At 47.3% G+C, this 21,544-nt stretch overlaps 1 protein-coding gene across 1 annotated transcript; it reads right to left on the bottom strand.

Moving 5' to 3' along the window:
* Positions 1-400: 400 nt before the first annotated feature.
* On the bottom strand, positions 401-20,411 carry mfhas1 (multifunctional ROCO family signaling regulator 1). The gene is made up of 3 exons (XM_061062192.1): positions 17,052-20,411; positions 2,074-2,333; positions 401-1,337 (listed from the first exon to the last, which is right to left on the bottom strand). The coding sequence occupies exons 1-2, from the start codon at positions 19,993-19,995 to the stop codon at positions 2,203-2,205; spliced, it is 3,075 nt and encodes a 1,024-aa protein (XP_060918175.1). The 5' UTR covers positions 19,996-20,411; the 3' UTR covers positions 401-1,337; positions 2,074-2,202.
* Positions 20,412-21,544: the final 1,133 nt, after the last annotated feature.

Genomic DNA, 21,544 nt, shown 5'->3' with positions numbered 1-21,544 from the left:
CAAACAGGCCGTTTGGAGATTTTCCCTTCATGACATCACAAAGGGCAGTAACCCCTCCCCCAGGTGGGTGACACTCCCACAACTAGGTGTTTGTTCTGCCCTCTGAGTCTGCCTTCTCACCGTAAACAATAGGACATGGAGAGAGAAAGCCAGAGGCACCCAAGACCTTCCAGAGAGGGGGCGTGGTCAGACACAGCTCATTTACATATTTAAAGGTACAGACACAGAAACAGCCTGTTCTGAACAGGGCTGAAATAGAGGGGTTTATAGACATGATCAAATACAGGATCAGAGTGGATTTAGAACAAGAAACTTCACACACATGTTTTGAGGAGCTCTGAGACTTATTTACACTGGTTGATGAAGAGGAGGAGGAGAATAAAGAGGTCACACACAGGTGGGTGGTACTAAAGCCAGCAGTCGGTTTATTTGGTTGGTTCGCGTCGTCCTGTGAGATGTTCATCAGCTACATAGAAAACCCCGTGTGCACCCTCACCGTGAGTCATGCACAACATTGCACAGAAAATCAAGTCAAAGCCGAGTGTCAACATATAAAAATAAAGATATTATTTACATCAGAGAACACAAAAAAACCCTCAACACAGAGAAACAAGAGAGAGCACACAGGAAGTGACGCACCTGATGTTCTTCTTCTCTGCTTTAAATACACGCAGTCTGTTTGGGAGGACACGGTTCAGCCGGAGAAGATAAATATCTGTACATGCCCTCACCCACCTCGCACACCATAGAGCTTTACACACGTCTTAACTTTTATCATGCTGCACCAAACCTCTGTACAAAAACGGCTGAACAAGACAAACGACGAGGACTGCATGTTGTTCTTTGAGATGCCACATGGACGTCGACATCGTCCGAACATCGTCCAGTAATACACAGAACAGCCTCTGGTGCGGGCGCAGTATTCTCTCAAACAATGGAAACGTTCTGGAGCTCTCAGGACGGTTTCTGGAGCGCATCTGAAACCTCATATTTATTTTTATCTGCCCATGTCCCTCTGGGGCCTCCGTACCCGCACAGTCCATTTCACACATCTCCTCCCCCGAACCTCTGACACTCGCTGACGTGGCAGAAACGTGGCTGAAGGGTTTTTAAAAATACGTTTCAAAGTCCTCCTGGTTATCGTTATGAAATCATCCGTCAGAGTTCTGTTCAGTCTGAGTAAAAAAAGTGGAGACATGTCGGTTGTTTCTGACGACATCCAGGGAACGTCTGAACCATGAAGTGACGGGATGCTACCGTGACGACCAGGCGAAAAAGTTGTGCTCATCAAAGTCCTTAAATACTGTTCATGAGGCGACAGGAAGCGGCCGCACAACCTGCAACAAAAGATGAAGGTTATTCTCCTGAGAGGATCGCTCAGCATGTTTTTTATAAGTGAGCATGTAAGAAGTGAAAACAGCCTTTAGTTTCATAGTGAACATATTAAACCTGCACTACTTCTAATGGCCAGCAGGCTGTGCTCTCAGGAGCGCTAGGACGAAACCGCTGAGAATAAAGCGCTGCACGTCTCTATGACAACGGTCTTTTTAAAAATGGCCGCTGTATGACCGATACTGCTCCGTTACTTTTTTCTGCATGTTTTCTGTATGTTTGTCGTCCCAGCGAGGAGGATGTGGGTACAAGACACAAAAATACGGGGAATAATCACTTATTAAGAAAAGGGCGCCGGTTACGTCAACAGCGCCTTTCTGAAAAGTCTTCATTTCCAACTCAGAGCGTGGCTTCGAAGGAGTGGCTGCATGAAAAAAGGCGGAGCGCTCAGAAAACAGATTTGGGTGCTGCACCTTTTCTCCAGGTGAGATAGAAGTCTGTTGATTTATTAATGAGTTTATGTTATCTAAAGTTTCTGGTTTGGGATATGATGTTAAATTAGATTCAGACTCAAAGGGACAATTTAAATCGCTTTGACAAAAATATATACTACAACACTCTTTTTTAACCAGCAGGGGGCGCTTTCTGCTGTTGGCTTCTCTAGTTCGACGTCAGTAGCTGAAGAAGAAGAAGAGGAGTACAGACATCAGAGTGTGTGTGTAACGGGTGGAGAGGACGTACCTGTGAGGCAGTGATTCCGTGTGCTTCCTTCAGCTGCAGGCAGGGGGGAGAGGGGGAGGGGGGAGTGGCAGGTTGACGGTCGGAGGAGTCAGGTGAGACAGGTGGAGGAGGACGAGGAGGCTCAGGTGATCATTGGAGGCAAGGGCTGAGCGCGGTGGGAGCGGGGGGGTAAACCAGAGCCACGTTGACCCGCTCGGAGCCGTTCTTTGGACAGACGATCTCCATCAGACCGTCGGGCCGCGGCTGGCTCAGCAGCTCACCTGAAACACAAACAGGAAGTTCAGCCTGTTAGAACTTTAGCTTCAAATGTCTCGCTTTATAGAAACAGTCCGGGTGAAACACCTGGATCATCAGGTGACTGAGCCTGACGCTCTGAGATCAAATTCACAGGACAAAGACAGCTCACTGCAGAGTACATTAAGGACATTACATGTTTCCTTCAGCTGTTTGTCCAGTAGAGGGCTGTAAGTCCACACTGTGACTGTTTCAGAGCAGATCAGAGAGAGAACCAGCAGGGGGCGCTGTAAAGTTCAGAAAAAGAGACAAACAGTACTCCTGAGTCTGTCAATGAAGAGGATGAAGAGAATCTTTGCTTTGTCTGTTTGTTTGGAGGTGGGAGGGTCCGGTGTTTCTCCTGTGAGTCTTAACTGAGGGCACAAACATCACGTGCACGCCGCGGGACGTTTCCTGTTCGGAGCCAAAACTTTGTTTCTGAGTTTACGTTCTCATGTGGACAAAAGTAAAGATTAAACATGGGACACATTCACATCATCCTGCTTCCTCTCAGCACAGGAAACAGAACCACCCCCCAACAGAGCAACAAAACAGATTCATGATTTAATCCTGATCCTCAGATGGCTGCTCTCCAGGATTTAGACACATCCCAAATCGAGGAGAAGTCATCAGAAAGATCTAACAATGTTACCAATCTTCAGTCACAGATAGAACACTTTCCCTCAGGGAGGTCGGGAAACCTTGCTCCTCTCCAGCTCCTACTCATCACTGCACAAAAGTTGCCAACATGTTTATGACATTTAGACAGTTTGCAGACGGTTAAAATACGAAGAAGAAACAGAGATGATATCGCTTCATCACATCGACCTTAATACCAGGAACGCTCAAATCTCTTGTTTTCAGGACATCAACAATAATACTGAGATCAGCAGAGAGTGATCTGGATTTATCTCACACACACACACACACACACACACACACACACACACACACACACACACATTACACCATACACACACACTCACAGAGAGACACACACACACACACTCTCTGACCTGCTTTCAGAGCCCATATATAACATGTTAACCTGCTGTAACATGACACGCACACACAGTCAGACATTTACACATGCACCTCACAACGGGAGACTGTCAGATTTGGGGGGAGGGGGGGGGGTCTCCTTAGGTGAGACATCCTGTCATGACAACATTAACCATGAGCATGTGACTTCAGACATGGTTACAGTGTGATCATCCTCTCAGCATAATGGATCTCTGAGTTATCGATCAGCAAGAAGAGGAGTGTTAGTGCTGTGCTAAGCTAACGAGATCAGAGGCAGGTTAGCATGTGATGGAGTGAAACCTCAGCAGCATTAGCGTCATTAGCTCCCTCACTCAGCCTCTCTCTCTCTCTCTCTCTGTGTGCTGTCTGCAGCTCTCAAAGCATTAAGATTATTGATCCAGAAACGTTTCCTCTCAGAGTCTGAGAGGAAGAGAGAGGGAGAGAGAGAGGGGGGGAGAGAGAGAGAGAGGGAAGATGGAGAGAGAGAGAGAGAGGGGGGAGAGAGAGAGAGAGAGAGAGAGAGAGGGAAGAGGGAGAGAGAGAGGGGGAGAGAGAGAGACAGAGGGACAGAGGGAGAGAGAGGGGGAGAGAGAGAGAGAGGGAAGAGGGACAGAGGGGGGGAGAGAGAGGGGGGGGAGAGAGAGAGACAGAGGGACAGAGGGAGAGAGAGGGAAGAGGGAGAGAGGGAGAGAGAGGGACAGAGGGAGAGAGAGAGAGAGGGACAGAGAGGGAGAGAGGGAGAGAGAGGGACAGAGGGAGAGAGAGAGAGGGAGAGAGAGAGGAGAGAGAGAGGGGGGGAGGGAGAGAGAGGGGCAGAAAGAGAGAGAGAGAGGGGGGGGGTTGACATTCAGGAGAGGAGCCACAGATCAGCCGCTGATCGCTCAGCCATCTATTAGGATTCATGCACAACATGTACGTGCATGAAACATAAGCAGCTTTCTGGCCACAGCTGTGTGTGTGTGTGTGTGTGTGTGTGTAGGGCTGTTATTTCTTATTCTAAAATCAAACATTCATTCAAACTGTAATGAGCACAAAAAAAATAATTACCTATCCAGATAAATCGCGCCATCAGAGTGAATTTGATTGTGGTTGGATGAGAAGTATAAACATATACCATTCCGACACCCTATTGGTTTGTACACGATCCATTGCACTTGCACATGACACAAATCACGTCACACTCCAGCAAGGAAATAGCAGACGTATGTAGCCTAGTACGAAGATGTTCGTGGCAGAGACTCAAGAGAACTCGAGCGAAATGTCCCAAGTTTGTACATTTACATTCCAATAAAGTCTATTGATAACATGCCTCTGAAGTTTGACTTTTTCCACCATTACAATACTTATAGGCAACTAGTCATATCTTCTGCTCCATGAAACACATGTCAATGCTCAGTAGTACACATGTGGTTCTTTAATGTATTTGCATTGTACTAAAACACATTCATTTTCAATGGGCATAAATGCGGCTGAAACAGGTGCATCCCAAATGTTTCAACATTAACATTTTAATATAACATTATAGTCATCATGGCCTTTAGAAAAATGTTTTTTTGGGAGGTTCGGTAGTGCACTATAGACTCCTGTGGCGTGGCCTAAGCTTTTGTCCTTATTGGCATTTTTTCCCCTTACATTACTTTTACTAGTTTTTAAACCAGTACTTTACTTGAGTAAAAAGCTTGAGTTGATACTTCAACTTCTACAGAAGTATTTTTAAATCCTAGTATCTATACTTCTACCTGAGTAATGAATGTGAATACTTTTGACACCTCTGGTCGCTACAAACCTGCAACTCTTCACGCTGGCTCCGATGCACAGATCCTAACATAAACCAACATCTGACGCTCTTATCCCAATGTTGCCAATGTTTTTGTGCAATTTGGACAGTGTGCATGAGTCTGTCTGCAATTTCTGGTAATTCAAAATAACTAATTTTGGGTGTCTGGTTCTTCTAATTTTGTTGCCGTGGTAACAAACAGGTATGGATATCATCTGATTTTAAACTCTGGTATCATGTATGTAGAGACACAGTCCGCATGCTGTGCTACACGATGACCTGTTTCTGCTTCATCTCTGAGCGTCAGTGTTACTGTCTCTTTAAGGAGATCAAAGTAAAAACATGGTATGAAAGAACTTCCTGTTTATTAACCGTTTAATGCAGCCCTGACTTCTGTCTGCAGGTGTTGCGTTACACGCTGCATTTAGCCACACCTGTCAGCACCTGATCTGAGTTTAAACTCTGAACAGATAAAAATACAGCGAGATGTCCCAGCTGTTCACCTCGTCCGTCGTCAGCTCGACAACGTGACAGGTTTTATTTTGAAAAGTGTTCAGACATCTTTAGAAGAGGTCAAACTGTCGTCGGATCCAGTTTAAGATTTCACTCAGACTTGATTTATGAGAAAATAAAATATCTGAGCAGCACTGTGGCTGTAACACTCAGTGTGTTTTCATCTTTATTATTCGTGCATTTCAAGAGACGAACCCGACATTTCCACAGAGCCCGTGCTCGCTGCGATTCGTCAGCACTATGCCCGCTCCGTCCTACCATGAGCAATGATGACCATGATCACATGAGAACTACAAGATCACAAGAGAACTACAAGATCACAGGAGAACTACAAAATCACAGGAGAACTACAAGATCACAAGAGAACTACAAAATCACAGGAGAACTACAACATCTTAAGAGATTTTAAAGTTTCTCAGGTACGCTGTACAGAAAGATATTCGTGTGCAGGAGGAGTTTGGATGAATTTATAAAAACTGAACAAACTTCATCCTGAAATATTATTCTTTTTATAAAAACAGATCTTAGAGATTCTGACCCGACGTCAGACCGCAGCAACACATCGACGCCTCCTGCTGTTAGAGGTCAGACATGTTTTTCATTAGAGGAGCAGCTGGCGCTCAAACATCCAGCTGTGTGTCCTGAATTAGGTCAAAGTCTGACTCCTCCTCCTCCTCTGACTCCTCCTACTCCTCCTCCTCTAACACAGTAACCTACAATAACCTGACACACACACACACACACACACACACACACACACACACAGGCAGGAATGTGCTGCCTCCCACTCCTCCCCCTTTCCTCCCTCCTCACACAGGTAGCGGAGTCATTACATTGCTGCTCCCCTCGCCACGTTTCTCCTCTCTCTCTCTCTCTCTCTCTCTCTCTCTCTCTCCTCCCCTCTTCCCTCGCCCTCTCTCCCTCCTCCTGCTTTGAAATATTTCCTCCCTCACCCTTACAGGAAGAAGTCTCGAGGAGTTCTTGTGTCTACAGGAAACTCTCTGTGGGAGTGTTCAGGGTCAGCGCTCCGTTCAGTAACAGTTTCCTAAAGTCAAACATCCGACCTCACTTCCTGTTCCCTGAGAGCGAGCTGACGAGGAGGGGGGGGGGGTGAAGACCTCCTGCAGGTTCTTGGCCGTTTAAAAGAAGACGTATGAAAACAACCCGTGGTCGTGTTCTGAGATTATAAAGAAATCAGAAGTCCTCCTGATGAACTCTCTGTGGTCAGAATGAAAGTGAAGGTTGATTTTTAAGATCATTTATCTGCTGTCGCCCGTTTCCTGTCTCATTAAAGTGTAAACGTGTTCCTCACTCTGGACTTCAGATCTTCATCACCAACATTTAATGTTTCTGTGCAATTTTTACAGTGTGCAGGAGTTTCCCGGCTATTTCAATTCTGTTGCCGTGGTAACTGTGTCGACTTTAAGTTCACGGAGACGCAGCGTAAAGACTCGGAGGTTCTGATTTGAGAGGAACAAAGAAAGATGAAATTAGAGTGAATAAACACTCTTCTTGTTCGGCTGCATCGCTCGTCATCCTGCAGACATTCAGTGTTTAAATATTTACAACACTCAGAAATAGAAAACTGTCACTGTGCAGAAACCTGCAGGACACACAGAGACACACACGGGGACACACACGGACACGGACACGCACCAGCACACGCACGCACACACACACACACACACACACACGTCCAAAACATAATATGCGAGCTTATGTGACAGAATCAGCTCTAATCTGTAAAACCTGCTGATCCCATGATGCACTGGGGCACACTCAGTCAGGAGGCATGGCTTATATAACAGGTGAACAGCCTCAAAGGTAATCCAGGTGATTCTTATCGGTTTCCATGGTTACACTGCAAACGGAGTCAGCGCTAAGCTAACAGCTAATCCTGCTAGTCTCTGCTGTAAACAAACAGGCTTCAGAAACAGCTGACTCACCATCTCCATGGAAACACCATCATTCTGTGTGCATCCCCCAGAGCATCATGGGAGCTTAAAAACAGTTCACCACCAAGAATAAATTAAAAGCAATAACTCCTGGAGCTCCGAGTGACCAATCAGCATGTTTCTGACTCTCATATTTACCGTGATGAAAACATGAAGACCCATTTTAGAGATCTGAGGGGACCACGGTGTTTGATGTAACGAACGCCAGAGAGCCCGAGATACACAGAACGCCCACAGAGAGGTGAGTGACAACAGAGGGTCACAATGTGTCTTAAAGAACCTAAAACCAAGGCAAAAAGAGACAATCAATGTGTCTCTAAAAAGTGTGTTGAAAAAAGAAGCCAACAGCTGAAGTGTAAAATCCTGCAGTTCCTCGAGTGTCCACTAGAGGCTGGCTGCAGAAGCACAGGAAGTCACATACACACCCATTCTAAAAAGTCTGTTTTTACAGCAGAGATTAACGTGTTTACAGCCTGGTTCAAAAAAACAAACAGGTCTGATTAGCTCATGTCTCGATCGACACACACTGTACGGGGGGGTGAATGTTTTGATGACTCATCAGTTTTGATTTGATGAAGGATAAGAGTTATTCACAATAAGGCGTGTAGCTGACCTGATTGACAGGTGGGCATGGTGTAACGGTTTGTCAGGAGGTTTAAAACCCGCCTCAGCTCCAGCTCTCAGCCTGTTGTTAGGTTGACTGAAAGTTAGACTGAGACAGCATTTCCAGCATGGAGACCGCCATCGATGGGACTCCAGCGCCCCCTGTAGGAACAGACGGGGGACGTCCCTCAGGCTTCATGCTTTAATATTTACAGTCTGAGGTCTCTCATCCTGTCTAACTGAATATTTATGGAGTTTGAGTGAGACCGGCTCTCCGGCTTTATGTATAAGCGCTCTCAGCTGAACAAACGAGATCTGCTGGATAAGAAGAGGATCAGGGAAATGGAGCGAAATCAGCCCAAGAGGACTCGACAACCCGGACTTCATCGGTGCAGAACACACAGACCAGAGAGCAGTGTGTGAAGACACACATTACACTGATCCACACACACACACACACTCTCCTCAGCAGCTGCACCCATTGGCGTAGTAGAGGGGGGAGCAGTGGGACTGACTACACGGGGTCCCTATGGAGGAAGGGGTCCTTACTATAGATACTAGAATATTCAACTTTAGGATTCATGCAACAGACATTGGCAATGTTGGGATTAATGCATCAGGCGTTGCATAGATATGATGCAGTAAAAATCAACAGTATGGATGTCTGTTTGTTACCATGGTAACACTTGTTTAAGTCATAAACCCACAATATTTGGGACATTTGTTGGTTTTAATTATTTTAAATCGCAGACAATTGGCAACGTTTTGATTTATGCATTGCATTAAACGTTTCTGTGTAATTTTGTCAGGTTGTGTTTACCTGCAGTTTGTGATGTCCTCCTTCTCCACCTGCCTGATACATGAATACGTGTGTGGTTATGGTCATATCTCAGGCTGTGGGGGAGGGGCCTAATGCAAGTCCTGTTCATGGGCCCCAGAGATCCTGGAGACGCTCCTGAATGTGACACACTGCGAGCGGGATCCTCAGGAATGCTTGGCCTACTTCCACCGCAGAGGAAACTCACCGAGAATAACTCAAGACACACACACACACCCCAGATACTGATAGCTCTGATTCACACGGGGGGGGGGGCTTTAGGAGTGAAGCTGTCAGACAGAATTATTTAACTTCGTCTAAAAATAGAAACAAAACTTTCATTTATTAAGAACTGCTCTGAACATCTGCTGCTGCTTCAGAGCTGCAGGATTCCCCTGAAAACTGTGTGTGTGTGTGTGTCTCTGTGTGTGTGTGTTTTATCTCTCTGTGTGCTGCAGCTGCTAACATCTGCTGTGTAATGAGAGAAACTGCTGAGCGTGGATCTGTCGATCACTGATTTTGTCTGAACTCAAATTGAAGTGAAGAAAAGGCGGCGTCAGAGTTTACACTTTAACATGTTTGTTACCACGACAACAAAAGTCCTTGACACCCAATTTTTGGGTAATTTGTTGTTTTTAATTCATAAACATTGCAGCTAACTCCTGCACACTTGCACAATGCACAAAACCCTCAGCAACGTAGGGATTCATGTCGGACACTGGCGAACGTTGGAAATGTTTGGATTTGTGCATTGGACATTGACAACATTGCACACGGCCTAAATTGCCCATAAATGTCGGCAAAGTTTTGATTCTGAATAGCGAGAGCGAGGAGATCGAATGCACCAAGAAGTTGCAAGCAGTCCCCGGCACACGGTCTGAATTGCACAAAAACATCGATAAATGTTGCAAATCTTTAGTCATGTATTTTTTTCATTTTTTTCTGTATTTGATTGGACAGCTGAAGAGATACAGGAAATGTTGGGAGGGGAGAGGGGCCAACCTGCAGCAAAGGGTAGCGGTCATATTCAAAACCTCGATCACCGTGACGACAACCACGGCCTCCATACATGAGGCGCGTGACATAACAGCTAGGCCATCCGGCGCCCCTTCGGTCATATTTTTAACCAAACAGAGGGAGCACTGTCTCAAGTGCATGAGAGGGAGGGAAACCCTCGCTCCTCTCCAGCTAAGCTCCTCCCACTCATTGCACAAAAGTTGCCAACATATTTGTGCAACAGTTCAGGAGTTTCCCTGCAGATGGATTCTTTCCTCTCCTACACACCCGTCTACTTTACGATACCATAGATCATCAAGAAAAACATTAATAACAGAGGATGTCGTTTAAAACACGTCTTTTCTGAAAGTTCTGAAGTAACTGAAAACTTGGACAACCTTCCTGAAATGTCTAAAAACAAGCAGGTGAGGTGAACAGATGATCTTCATTTCTGAACCTGCAGACTGACACAAACCACACAGCCTCACTTCAAACCAGTCTGTTGTTTAAACCAGTCTGTAAGCAGCAGCCACACAGAGCCTCACCTTGAGAGGTGGCATGTTGCTTCAGGTTCAGGTGAGGCATGAAATACGATCCGCTTTGAGTCATGAGTAAACGTCAGCAGGACGCTCTGGCTGCTGTTCATCGATTCAAACAGAAACTTTCTGTCAGACATCCGAGACACAAAACTGCTCATCATCTGAACGCTGACGACAAACTGAGGAACGTTCTCACGGCTGAAGCTTGATCTTAGTTCGTCAGAAAGAGGGAAACGCCACCAAACTCAAACAACCACCAACAACAACCAATAAACAAACAACCACCAACAAACAACCAACAACAACCAACAAACAAACAACAAACAACCAAACAACAAACAACCAACAAACAACCAATAAACAACCAACAAACAAACAACAACCAACAACCACCAACAACCAACAAACAACCAATAACCAAACAACAACCAACAAACAACCAATAAACAACCAACAAACAAACAACAACAAACAACCAATAAACAACCAACAACCAACCAACAACCAACCAACAACCAACAAACAACCAACAACCAAACAACAACCAACAAACAAACAACAACCAACAAACAACCACCAATAAACAACCAACAATAAACAACCACCACCAACAATCAACAAGGTGAATCAGAGACAAGAATCAGTCTAATCGTTAACTCGCGTAGAACCTTAACTAACACTAAAGACAAAAAAAAAAACACGCAGAACTCTGAACCAGAAGGAAAGACACTGCACTATAAAGGGAAAAATGTTTTCTACTACACGCCTGAACCCTGGAAACACACACACACACGCACGCACAAACACACATCTGCACACGGGCACACACACACAGATAGACAGCTGTGGACAAAAAGCTGCTTATGTTTATGCTCCAGTTTGATTTCTTCTTATATAATTTCTCTCTCTCTGTCCTCTAACAGGAATTTGACCTCTGAACGCTCCGTTGATGATATTTACGTGTTTACCAATCAGAATCATCAGGTAAGAAAATGAAAAACACTTTACAGTCTGTGACTTACAGCCTGTGGGGAGACAACACGACTCTGAGGAATAAAGGAAGGGGGCGGAGCCTTCTCCTGTGACATCACAGCTCAGGTGGAGTCAGTTAATCCTCCCCACAGTGTGTGTGTGTCAGCGTGTGTCACCGTGTATCACGTGTGAGATAATACAGCAGCTTATTGAGGTGATGTAACAGGACTGTCCTCTCGAAAGGATTACACACGCACGCACACATCGACGCAGGTTTGGGTGGTTTACTGGAACACTTTTTCCATACCAGTTGAAATACCTCTACATGAGGTAAAAACACACCCACGACCTGTCTGCAGGTAACGAGTCGTTCTGTCTGCAACGAGTCGTCCTGTCTGCAACGAGTCGTCCTGTCTTTAACGAGTCGTCCTGTCTGTAACGAGTCGTCCTGTCTTTAACGAGTCGTCCTGTCTGTAACGAGTCGTCCTGTCTGTAACGAGTCGTCCTGTCAGCAACGAGTTGTCCTGTCTGCAACGAGTCGTCCTGTCTTTAACGAGTCGTCCTGTCTGTAACGAGTCGTCCTGTCTTTAACGAGTCGTCCTGTCTGCAACGAGTCGTCCTGTCTGCAACGAGTCGTCCTGTCTTTAACGAGTCGTCCTGTCTCCGTGTATATTTAAATATAAATGAAAACATGTCTGCAGCTGTAATATGTATTTATCGCTCCATCATCTGTGTTCAACATAAATCATATCTGACATGTTCACACTGCTCCTGATGTTTAACCTGCAGGTAGATCTAATGTAAGCAGAGACAGGAGCCAGAGTGGGCAGAGCCTAACACACCTGGGTAACAGGTAAATCCACATCCTCCTCCTCCTCTGCTCCTGTAGAGACTGCTGTAATCTGACTGATCCTGTAACAGGATTAAAGACTGCAGCAGGGAGGCCAACTGAGACAACAAGAGTGAAAGTACACAGCATACACACAACACATACACAAAAAACACACACACAACAAACACACAGCACACACACACACAAAGCTAATACACACAGCACACATACCTTTATTAGCTAAAACATCCAGCCACAACCTATAACTTCGACCTGCAGCTACAACCTGCAGCCTACACCAACCACTAATGACACAAGCACACAGGTCTGAAATCACATCATCTCTACAGGCTGCTGAACACACAGAGAGAAGAACAATCAGAGTCCAATCAGAAGAGATGGATCATATTTGAAAACTATCTTGAAGTTCAGGACGTCTCAGACAGAGATTTACTCAACCTTAAACGTTGAACCAGGACTGAGCCTAAGTGTATTTCAGATCTAAGCTGACACAGACGTCTCTAAAGCTGGTTCCTCTCCCTCAGTCTCTCTGTCAGCCTGAAACATGAAAACAACCAACAAGGCAGAAGAAGATGCTGCAACACGGAGAGAAGTTTGTGTAAAACGTGCACGGAGAACAATCTGTGTTTAGTCTGCAGCTGTGTGGAGCCGAGCAGCCTGCAGACTAAAATATCATGTCCATAAAAGGCCTGAAGGACCTCCGAGCTCTGAAACAGGCTCCTGCTGTCTGCGATGAACTACAGTGAGCCGAGGTGATCACAAAACAAACTCAGAAACACGGCGACAACAAAAGAGCAGAGAAGAAGAAACTAAGAGATTTATCAAAGAGAGAAATCCAAGCAGCTCTTTGTGAGGAAGCACAATGTTTAAAGGAAAAGTACCCAGGGAGCTTTAATGATTCCAGCTGCATCATGGGAAATGTAGTGTCCCACCTCCACCTCTGAATTTGTATATCTCCTAACAATCTGAATCTCATACTCTGTAAAGCTTCATGTTTCTTTTGACGGATCGCTTGAACTTTAGAAGAAAAACGCATCTTACGTCATTGAATCAATCATTGAAGTAAAAATCATTGTTGTCATGGTAACAGAATCATGATTACAGTTGAAATCAAATGATCCCCGGCGACAACAACAGAAGTCAGACACCCCCAGCATTAGGCCATTTCTTGTTTTTTAGTTTAAAGAATTTGCAGGGGAACTCCTGCACACCGTCTGAATTGCATGAACACATTGACAACTGCATCCATGAGGTGTCGGACAAATCGGAAAAACAAGTTTCCACGTTGGAAAATGTTGTTCTCAAGTCAGAACAAGAAGTCTAAAACTCATGAAAGAATGAGGGGCTCGAGTCGACGTCATAATCGTCATCACATGGCAGCCAAAAGATGTTAAGATACTAACCCTTTATTAGAGGAGCACCTGAACGCAGCACATATAACTGTCAGAGAAGCACCTGAATGTAGCATATCTAACTGTCAGAGGAGCACCTGAATGTAGCATATCTAACTGTCAGAGGAGCACCTGAATGTAGCATATCTAACTGTCAGAGGAGCACCTGAACGCATCATATCTAACTGTCAGAGAAGCACCTGAATGTAGCATATCAAGCTGTCAGAGGAGCACCTGAACGCAGCATATCAAGCTGTCAGAGGAGCACCTGAACGCAGCATTAGACAGAGCGCTCTCTCTCTCTTTGTTGGTCAAGTTTCTGTTCGTTTTGATCCCAGCGAGTCGTTTTAAAACGAGTGGAATCAAAAAGTGAGAGAACAGAAACCTCTGGACTGAAGCGTCGTCTCTCTGAAGTCTCAGCGAGGACCTTCCTGCACGGCTGCCTGCAAACACAGTGTGATAAAAAGCTGTTTGCTTTATTCGCCCCCCAGAGAGAGAAAATCTGAAGCATTTCCTGTTGTGGTCGATTGCCCGAGCACAAAGCCCTCTCTCTCTCTTATCAGGCTGCAGAAACGACTCGAGCCATGAAATGATTCCCGAAACATCAGCGCTGTGATCTCACTCAGAGTCAGACGCAGGTCAGTCTGCATCACGTCATCATCTTTACCATCATTAAAGACGTTTGACTGCAGCAGCACATCAGAGGCTCAGCGTTTATTTCTTCATACTTGATTTAATGTAATGATTTTTAATCGTCCTCCACCTGTACCTACAGGAACACACACGTTGAAGAAAACAAATGCTGAATCTTTAGCTTGTGTGATTTAAACACGCCCAGTCTGATAAAATCATGTCCATGGAGAAGCTGCACAGATTGAGACTGAACAGAGGAGAGAACAGAGACGCCTCAGAGACCAGAGCGAGGTGAAGAAATGTGACGGAAACAGTCGAGACATTCAGGAGAAATCAGCTGACTGTCAGGAGGAGAGAACATAAAAACATCATCTGATGATTTGACATTTTAAATCTTGGTTCTCTCTCATAATAACCCTCCTTTTCTTTCCCTCCCTGAGAGCCTCACACTCAGCGTGATCTCATGTCCACGTCTCTCAGATCCTCACTTTTTATATCCTAACACTTGAGTGTCTTCAAACGATGACATCTTTATTATTTGAAACAAAGCTGTGAAGAAAGATGTGAAGATCTTTGGTCTGATTTTTAACCAGAAGAGAGAGAGAGCGCCGTCTGAGGATCGTCTCCAGCTCCTCGCTCTTGTCCAAAAGTTGTCGACCTGTTTGTGCGATGAGTCTGGCTGCACTTGATGACACGGAGACGTGTCGCCATGCGCTCATCTGTGGGGAGAGGGAGAGCAGGGAGCACCGGTGGAGCGGGGCGACCAAATAAAATAAGTTGGAAGAAATGGATTCAACTTAACGCAGAGTAAAGCGTCCTACTTGATGGGATTGGCTGCGTCAGCTAAAAGTGACACTAACGAGCTCTGAGACTCTTCCGCGACACGTCTCGCAGCAGCAGAGAGGATCGCCGTAAAGCGCGCCGTACCAGAGGAAACAACACTTCGGCTGACGATTCTTTTTTTTAGCGATGCGTCTCCGAGTGATCGGACTCTGAGGGGGCGTTGACATTAATCGTTTCTACGACGCAGCGTGATGCTGACGAGGACGATTCTGCGTCGACGCAGAGACACGATCGATTGGTGTGTTCTGACGCTGCTTGTAGATTTCGCCGCCGCAGCTCGACCTTCATTATTCATACAGTTTACAAAGTAAAGACGTTTATGTTGACTGTGATTTATAAATAATAAAAATGGATCTGACTGTTCGTCTTCATTGTTGAACAAGTCGCCTTGTGCAGTGAGATAGAGATCGCATCGGGATATCAAATCATCTGACCGGTGAAAATGCACAGCCCTACCAGGACTCTGGTTTCTGTTGCCGTGGTAACAAACAGGTATTTAACATGTTGGATTATTAGTAGAGTCATATCAGAGTGTATTTCTCTGCTGAGGTGACAGCTGCAGTTTGAACATGAAAAACTCTCTGAGGAGTGACTGTCATCTGAGTCTACTCTACACCTTCAGCGAAAACAGGTCGGGTTGCCACGACGACCCCATCATCAGCTGATGTCACAGCAGAGAGGATTATCATCTGGCTAACGTCTGCCCCTCCCCGCTTTACTCAGAGCCGACTTCTGACAGACGCAGAAGAAGAATCGTCGTCTGAATCTTTGACGACGACTTTAAAGAAACGGGAAAAACAACTTTACTGCGAGCGAACAACGCGCTCCACCTGAAGCTTCCTCATGTTCGCCCAGCATCATTTGTTACCGTTATTAAACATGTTGAATTATTAGTAGAGTCGGTGTATTTCTGTGCTGAGGTGACGGCTGCAGTTTGAACATGAAAAACTCTCTGAGTGACCGTCACACTGACGACCTTTAAAACACTAACACATCCTGAAACGCTTATTTCTGACTTTCTGTACGACTATAAGAGGCATCAACGTAAAAGAGTTGAAATGTTCTTCAGTCCTTAAGTGGAGAAATAAATCTCTCTAAATGTCTGAAAGCAGAGATGTGATGACTAAAGGACAGATTCATCATCAGGTATCTGCAGACGTTACGCTCTTGTGTTGCTCTTGTTGAAGTTTTAAAGCTGTGAGACGATAACAAACCGTTTGATGAAGACACAAACGGACTGATTGAAATCTTTAGGTGGTGAAACTTTTCACTTGATTGAAGGTTAAAGAGCTGATAATGTTTTCAGAACATTTGAGTAATCTTAAAAAAGGTCACATGACAGTGACGAAACTAAAGCAGGATAAAGGTCAGAGAGATGTGACCACCTGCTGACTATCCCCCTTGCTCCCTATCCCTCTTCCTGCATCTTATCCCATCTCTCCCCCTTTCCAGTCTAGGCCTGTGAAGTCTGTTTCGTCATGAGCCGGGGATCCAGCCGAAGATTTCTGCCTTTTAATAAGACAGTTTTTTCTTACCACTGTAACTTTTGCTGCTTTGCTAAAGTGCTCATGATGGATAGGCCGGATCTTTGTAATATAGCAATAAGTAAAGTCTTTTACCTGCTTTTTGTAACATAACAATGAGTATGATCTTTTACCTGCTCGAGAGTGTCTCGAGATAACACTTGTTATGAGTTGACGCTATACAAATAAAAATTGATTGATTGATTGATTGATTGCTGACCTGACTCAGTGTTAGACGTGCTGTGTGGCGCTCAGGTGTGCGTTTACCTGGGAAGGCGTGTGGGCTGCTCGAGCCTCTCTTCAGGCACTTTGAACACAGGATCTGTACGGAGTAGTGCAGGCCGGGCCACTCCTGCAGCAGCACGTTCAACTCCTCCACCAGCGGCGTCACGGCCTGCCACGCCGTCCAGATGTTGGGCAGGGAGGCGTGGCTGGCGATGGACAGAGTCTCGGCGTCCAGCTTCCCTTTGGCGGGCTCGTGGCTGACCACCACGGGGACTTTGCCCCTGTAGGCGAGGATCTGGTGCCTGCCGTCCGAGCGCTGCACCACCTGACTGTTGATCTGCACACTGAAGCGTGTGAACAGATCGGGAGGAAACAGGAAGGGGAAGCTGTACTGGATGTGCAGCTGCTCCACAGACAGGAAGTGACACACAGGTAGAGGACCCCCCCCCAGCGAGGCCTCCGCCCGGGGCTCCTCGCTGCTTACGTAGCTGGGGAACTTGTACCAGGCGGTGGCCCCGTTGAGGGGGCGGCTGCGGGGCTTGTTGATGCAGTAACAGATCCCCATCTTCTCCAGCAGCTCCATGACGAGCTGCAGGTCCTGCTGCGTCTCGATCAGAGGACGCAGCAGCAGGCGGATCACGTTGGAGGGCAGGAGGCCGTGCTGCAGGAAACCCTCCACGTGGTGCTGAAGGTGGGTCACCCTGAGGTTCTCCCCCTTCTCGTCCTCTATCGCCAGACTCACCCTCCCCTTGTCCCCCCTCTCCCCCTCCGAGAGCAGCCGGTCCAGCAGCGTGGACTCGTCCCGCTGGAAGAACACGTTGAGGATTGCGATGAATCGTGGAAGGTTGTGGAAAACATACTCCTTCAGGGTCGGGCTGTCCTCGAAGTACAGCAGCTTCCCGCTCTCGTGCAGGTAGGACAGGGCGCTCTGCAGCCGGTCCTCGGTCAGCCCCGCCTGCAGGCCCAGACGAGCCGAGTCCCACCACGACAGCCACAGCGCTTTGGGCTTAACGTGCAGCTCCTCCAGCGTCTGCCAGGACTTTGGCAGCACGCGGTGCAGGTTGGGGAAGATGTCCCTGTGGTCGGCCACAGACATGAGCTTCTCCCTCAGCCTCTGGATGTTCCTCTGGGACGGGGTGCAGCTGACGCTCAGCACAGGAGACAGGATCTGCAGCCGCCGGTTCAGCATGAACTGCAGCTGGTTCTTCCTGCGCCTCAGGTTTCTGTCAGAGACGCCATAGAAGAGGACGTGGGGGCTGGAGGAGCGCACGCTGAAGCCCTGCTCCAGAGCCCGGTCCACCTGCAGAGCCAGGCTCCTCAGAGTCTGGACGTCCCTGTCCTCCTGCAGCCCAATCCGTCTGTGGATGTCCAGAGTCTTCTCCTCCAGCTCCTCCTCCCCGCACAGGTCGGCGTGCGTGCCGACCAAACACACCACGGCGTGCGGCACTTTGGCGCCGAGAAGGTGCAGGAAGTACCCAACGTGGGCGTAAAAGTTTCTGGGCGAGTACGTTTTTAGATTCACAACGAGGACATAGAGAGCACCGGGTGACAGGAAGAAGGGTTTGATGAGGTCGTAGTTTTGCTTCCCTGACAAATCGTAAACTATAAAAGTGAGACGGCGTTCTGCGTCCGCCACCCAGTGCGTCACCTCGATCCCTCCGTTCACCTGGAGTCCTTTGGCGTTCTGCTGCGTGCTCACCATGCTCTGTCTCAGGCAGGTTTTCCCCGCGTTCTTGGCCCCCATCAGGACCAGTTTGAGCCGCGGCTTGACGGCCAGCTGCGAGTGGGCAAGCTCCTTCTGATAGGCTGCGATGTACGGGATCCCCTTCATGCACACCTCGTACGGGGGCTGGATCAGAGGGTTGTCCTTCACCTTCCAGATGTTCACTTTGGACAGCTTTCCAAAGTTATCGGGGAGGATGGCGATCTGGTTACCCTGCAAGACGAGCTCCTCCAGCTTCTCCAGCTCCACGATGGAGTCAGGCAGGTACGTGATGTGGTTGTTATCCAGCCACAGGTTGGCCAGCTTCAGCAGCTGACCAATCTCCTCAGGAATGTGGGTCAGTTTGTTCCTGCTCAGGTACAGCTCCTCCAGACCACTGATGCTGAGAAGCACCTGGGGGAAGTTCTCAAACTGGTTGGAGGATAGGTTGAGCATCTTGAGTCTCTGCAGGCGGCTGAAGGCAACAGGCAGCAGAGTCAGACTGTTCCCGTCCAGCATCAGACTCTCCAGGTGAGTCAGCTGACAGAAAGAGTCAGGTAACACGGTCATGTGCAGACTGCTGAGCCACAGGATTTTAACCGACTGCAGCTTCATGATGTCTGCCGGTAACACCTCAAACTTGTTGCCGGAGCAGTCCAGCTCCTCCAGCTCGCCGAGGCCCAGGATCTCCGGGGGAAAGTGGTTCAGCTTGTTGTGATCTGCGTCCAGAGTCCGAAGCCTGCCGAGGCTGGAGAAAGACCTCGGGAGATCTCGGAGGTCGTTGAAGCTGATGTCGAGCTCCTCCAGAAGCTGCAGCGCTCCGATCTGAGGCGGCAGATACTGGATCTTGTTGTGGCTGATGCACAGCTTCTTCAGCGCCTTCAGCTGCCCCACGCCCTCAGAGAAGCTCCGCAGACAGTTGTGGCTAATGTCGAGCTCCACAAGCTGCCCCAGCTCGAACACCACCCGAGGAACAGCTGAGAACTTGTTCCTGCGTAGAACCAGGATGCGCAGGTTGTTCAGGGAGGATCCCAGCCCATCTGGCAGCTCCTGGAGGGAGTTGTTTCCCAGGTTGAGTACCTCGATGTCGGACACGTCCTCCGGCAGGATGATCTGGTTGTCTTTGGAGCAGAGGGTGAGCTGGCGCAGGTTGCTCCGCAGCTTCCTGGAGCGGAGGGCGGCATCCCTCCACAACCTGGCCGTCTTCAGATTGTTCTCCTTGTCCTCCATGGCGGAGCCCCCCTCCTCCTCCTCCTGCTCCTTGTTTTCATGGAGAGTTTTCATGGAGACGGAGCGGGCAGCATGGTGGACGATGTCCTTCACAAATCAGCGTGCTCCTCAAAAACAAACCCTCCAAGAGAGGGGAGACAAAGGACGGCTTCTGTCGAGGAAGAATCGGGCGTTTCGACGGCAGCAGGAGGAGCGTGTGTGTCCGCGGAGGCATCCTTTTCTCCTGCGCCACCCCGCACACAATGAACACCGACCACCGCGTTACACACCCGGGGCTGCTCCCCGCTCAGAGCTCCGGAGCTGCGGGTTAACTCTCTGCCTCACAGCAGCCTCATTGCTCCAGCACACCGGCCTCTGCAGATATATCCTGGGATAAACGCCCGTGTTTGAGAGCCTCCCGAGCCGCCGTGCCTCTTCCTGAGAGCGGGGAGTGGAAGTGAGGCAGAGCGGCTTTCACTGCGTCAGATCTATGAGCCTTCCTCCTCCTCCTCCCTTTCTCCTCCCTTTCTCCTCCCTCCTGCTGTGTGAGGAGGGGGAGGAGGAGGAGGAGTGAAAGTAGCCTACTTGTGATTGTTTTTTTTATATATATATATATCTAGGCTACAACTAGCAAATAAACACACATAGGCTATGTTCAAAAAAAAGAAATGTATGTTTGAAAGAATAATTCTCAGACTGAAAATAAAAAATGATTAAAGCAGCTTCACACGTCACATAAATCAATAGTTTCCATAAGATGATTTACAACATAAACAGTCTGAACTGACTGGATATTATTTGTTGTTGGTTTGATTCTGAAGCCCCAAAAACATGAACTGAGTCAGGACTCTGGCTCCACCTACAGGCCGTGAGGTGCAAATACATTTTATTCAAATAACCCAATACATACAGGCCCGTTTGAAAGGACTCTGGGTCAGCACAGTTTAAAAGTCATATTCTCCTCCTCTTCAACCAGTTTAAATAAGTCTCAGAGCTCCTCAAAACATGTGTGTGAAGTTTCTTGTTCTAAATCCACTCTGATTCTGTATTTGATCATGTCTATAAACCCCTCTATTTCAGCCCTGCTCAGAACAGGCTGTTTCTGTGTCTGTACCTTTAAATATGTAAATGAGCTGTGTCTGACCATGCCCACTCTCTGGAAGGGCTCAGGTGTCTCTGGATTTCTCGCTCTATGTCCTATTGTTTACGGTGAGAAGGCAGACTCAGAGGGCAGAACAAACACCTAGCTGTGGGAGTGTCACCCACCTGGGGGAGGGGTTACTGCCCTTTGTGATGTCATGAAGGGAAAATCTCCAAACGGCCTGTTTGAGCGTGTGCTCATTTTCTGAAATGTGGAGCAGGCAAAGGACGGAGAGGATGGACTTTTCTCATCATTGGGGGGTTTGTAGACAGACTAGACACATATTATTAGAAACATTAGGAGGTGGATTTTAATATGTGACCTTTGACCCTCTCTTTAAAATAGGGTTTATATTCAAATAAAAGATCAAATCCCCTGAGATCTTCTGTACTAGGTAACAGAGTGAGAGGTTCAGGGTTACAAACATTATGACACACAATAACTTCTATGACGAAGGAAAGGATCCGTTAAGTGATTTTTAAA

This window comes from Labrus mixtus, chromosome 17, assembly GCF_963584025.1.
Source record: "Labrus mixtus chromosome 17, fLabMix1.1, whole genome shotgun sequence".
NCBI classification, from domain to species: domain Eukaryota; kingdom Metazoa; phylum Chordata; class Actinopteri; order Labriformes; family Labridae; genus Labrus; species Labrus mixtus.
Note: the sequence above shows the minus strand (reverse complement) of the source record. Positions and strands in the feature narration are given on the sequence as shown.

Bases quoted from the DNA above. Each gene is read 5' to 3' on its own strand.
- mfhas1 (XM_061062192.1), bottom strand. From the start codon at position 19,995: ATGAAAACTCTCCATGAAAACAAGGAGCAGGAGGAGGAGGAGGGGGGC. The intron at 2,334-17,051 runs GTAAACGCACAC...TTTGTGTTTCAG, and splicing joins CAGCCCACACGCCTTCCCAG to GTGAGCTGCTGAGCCAGCCG.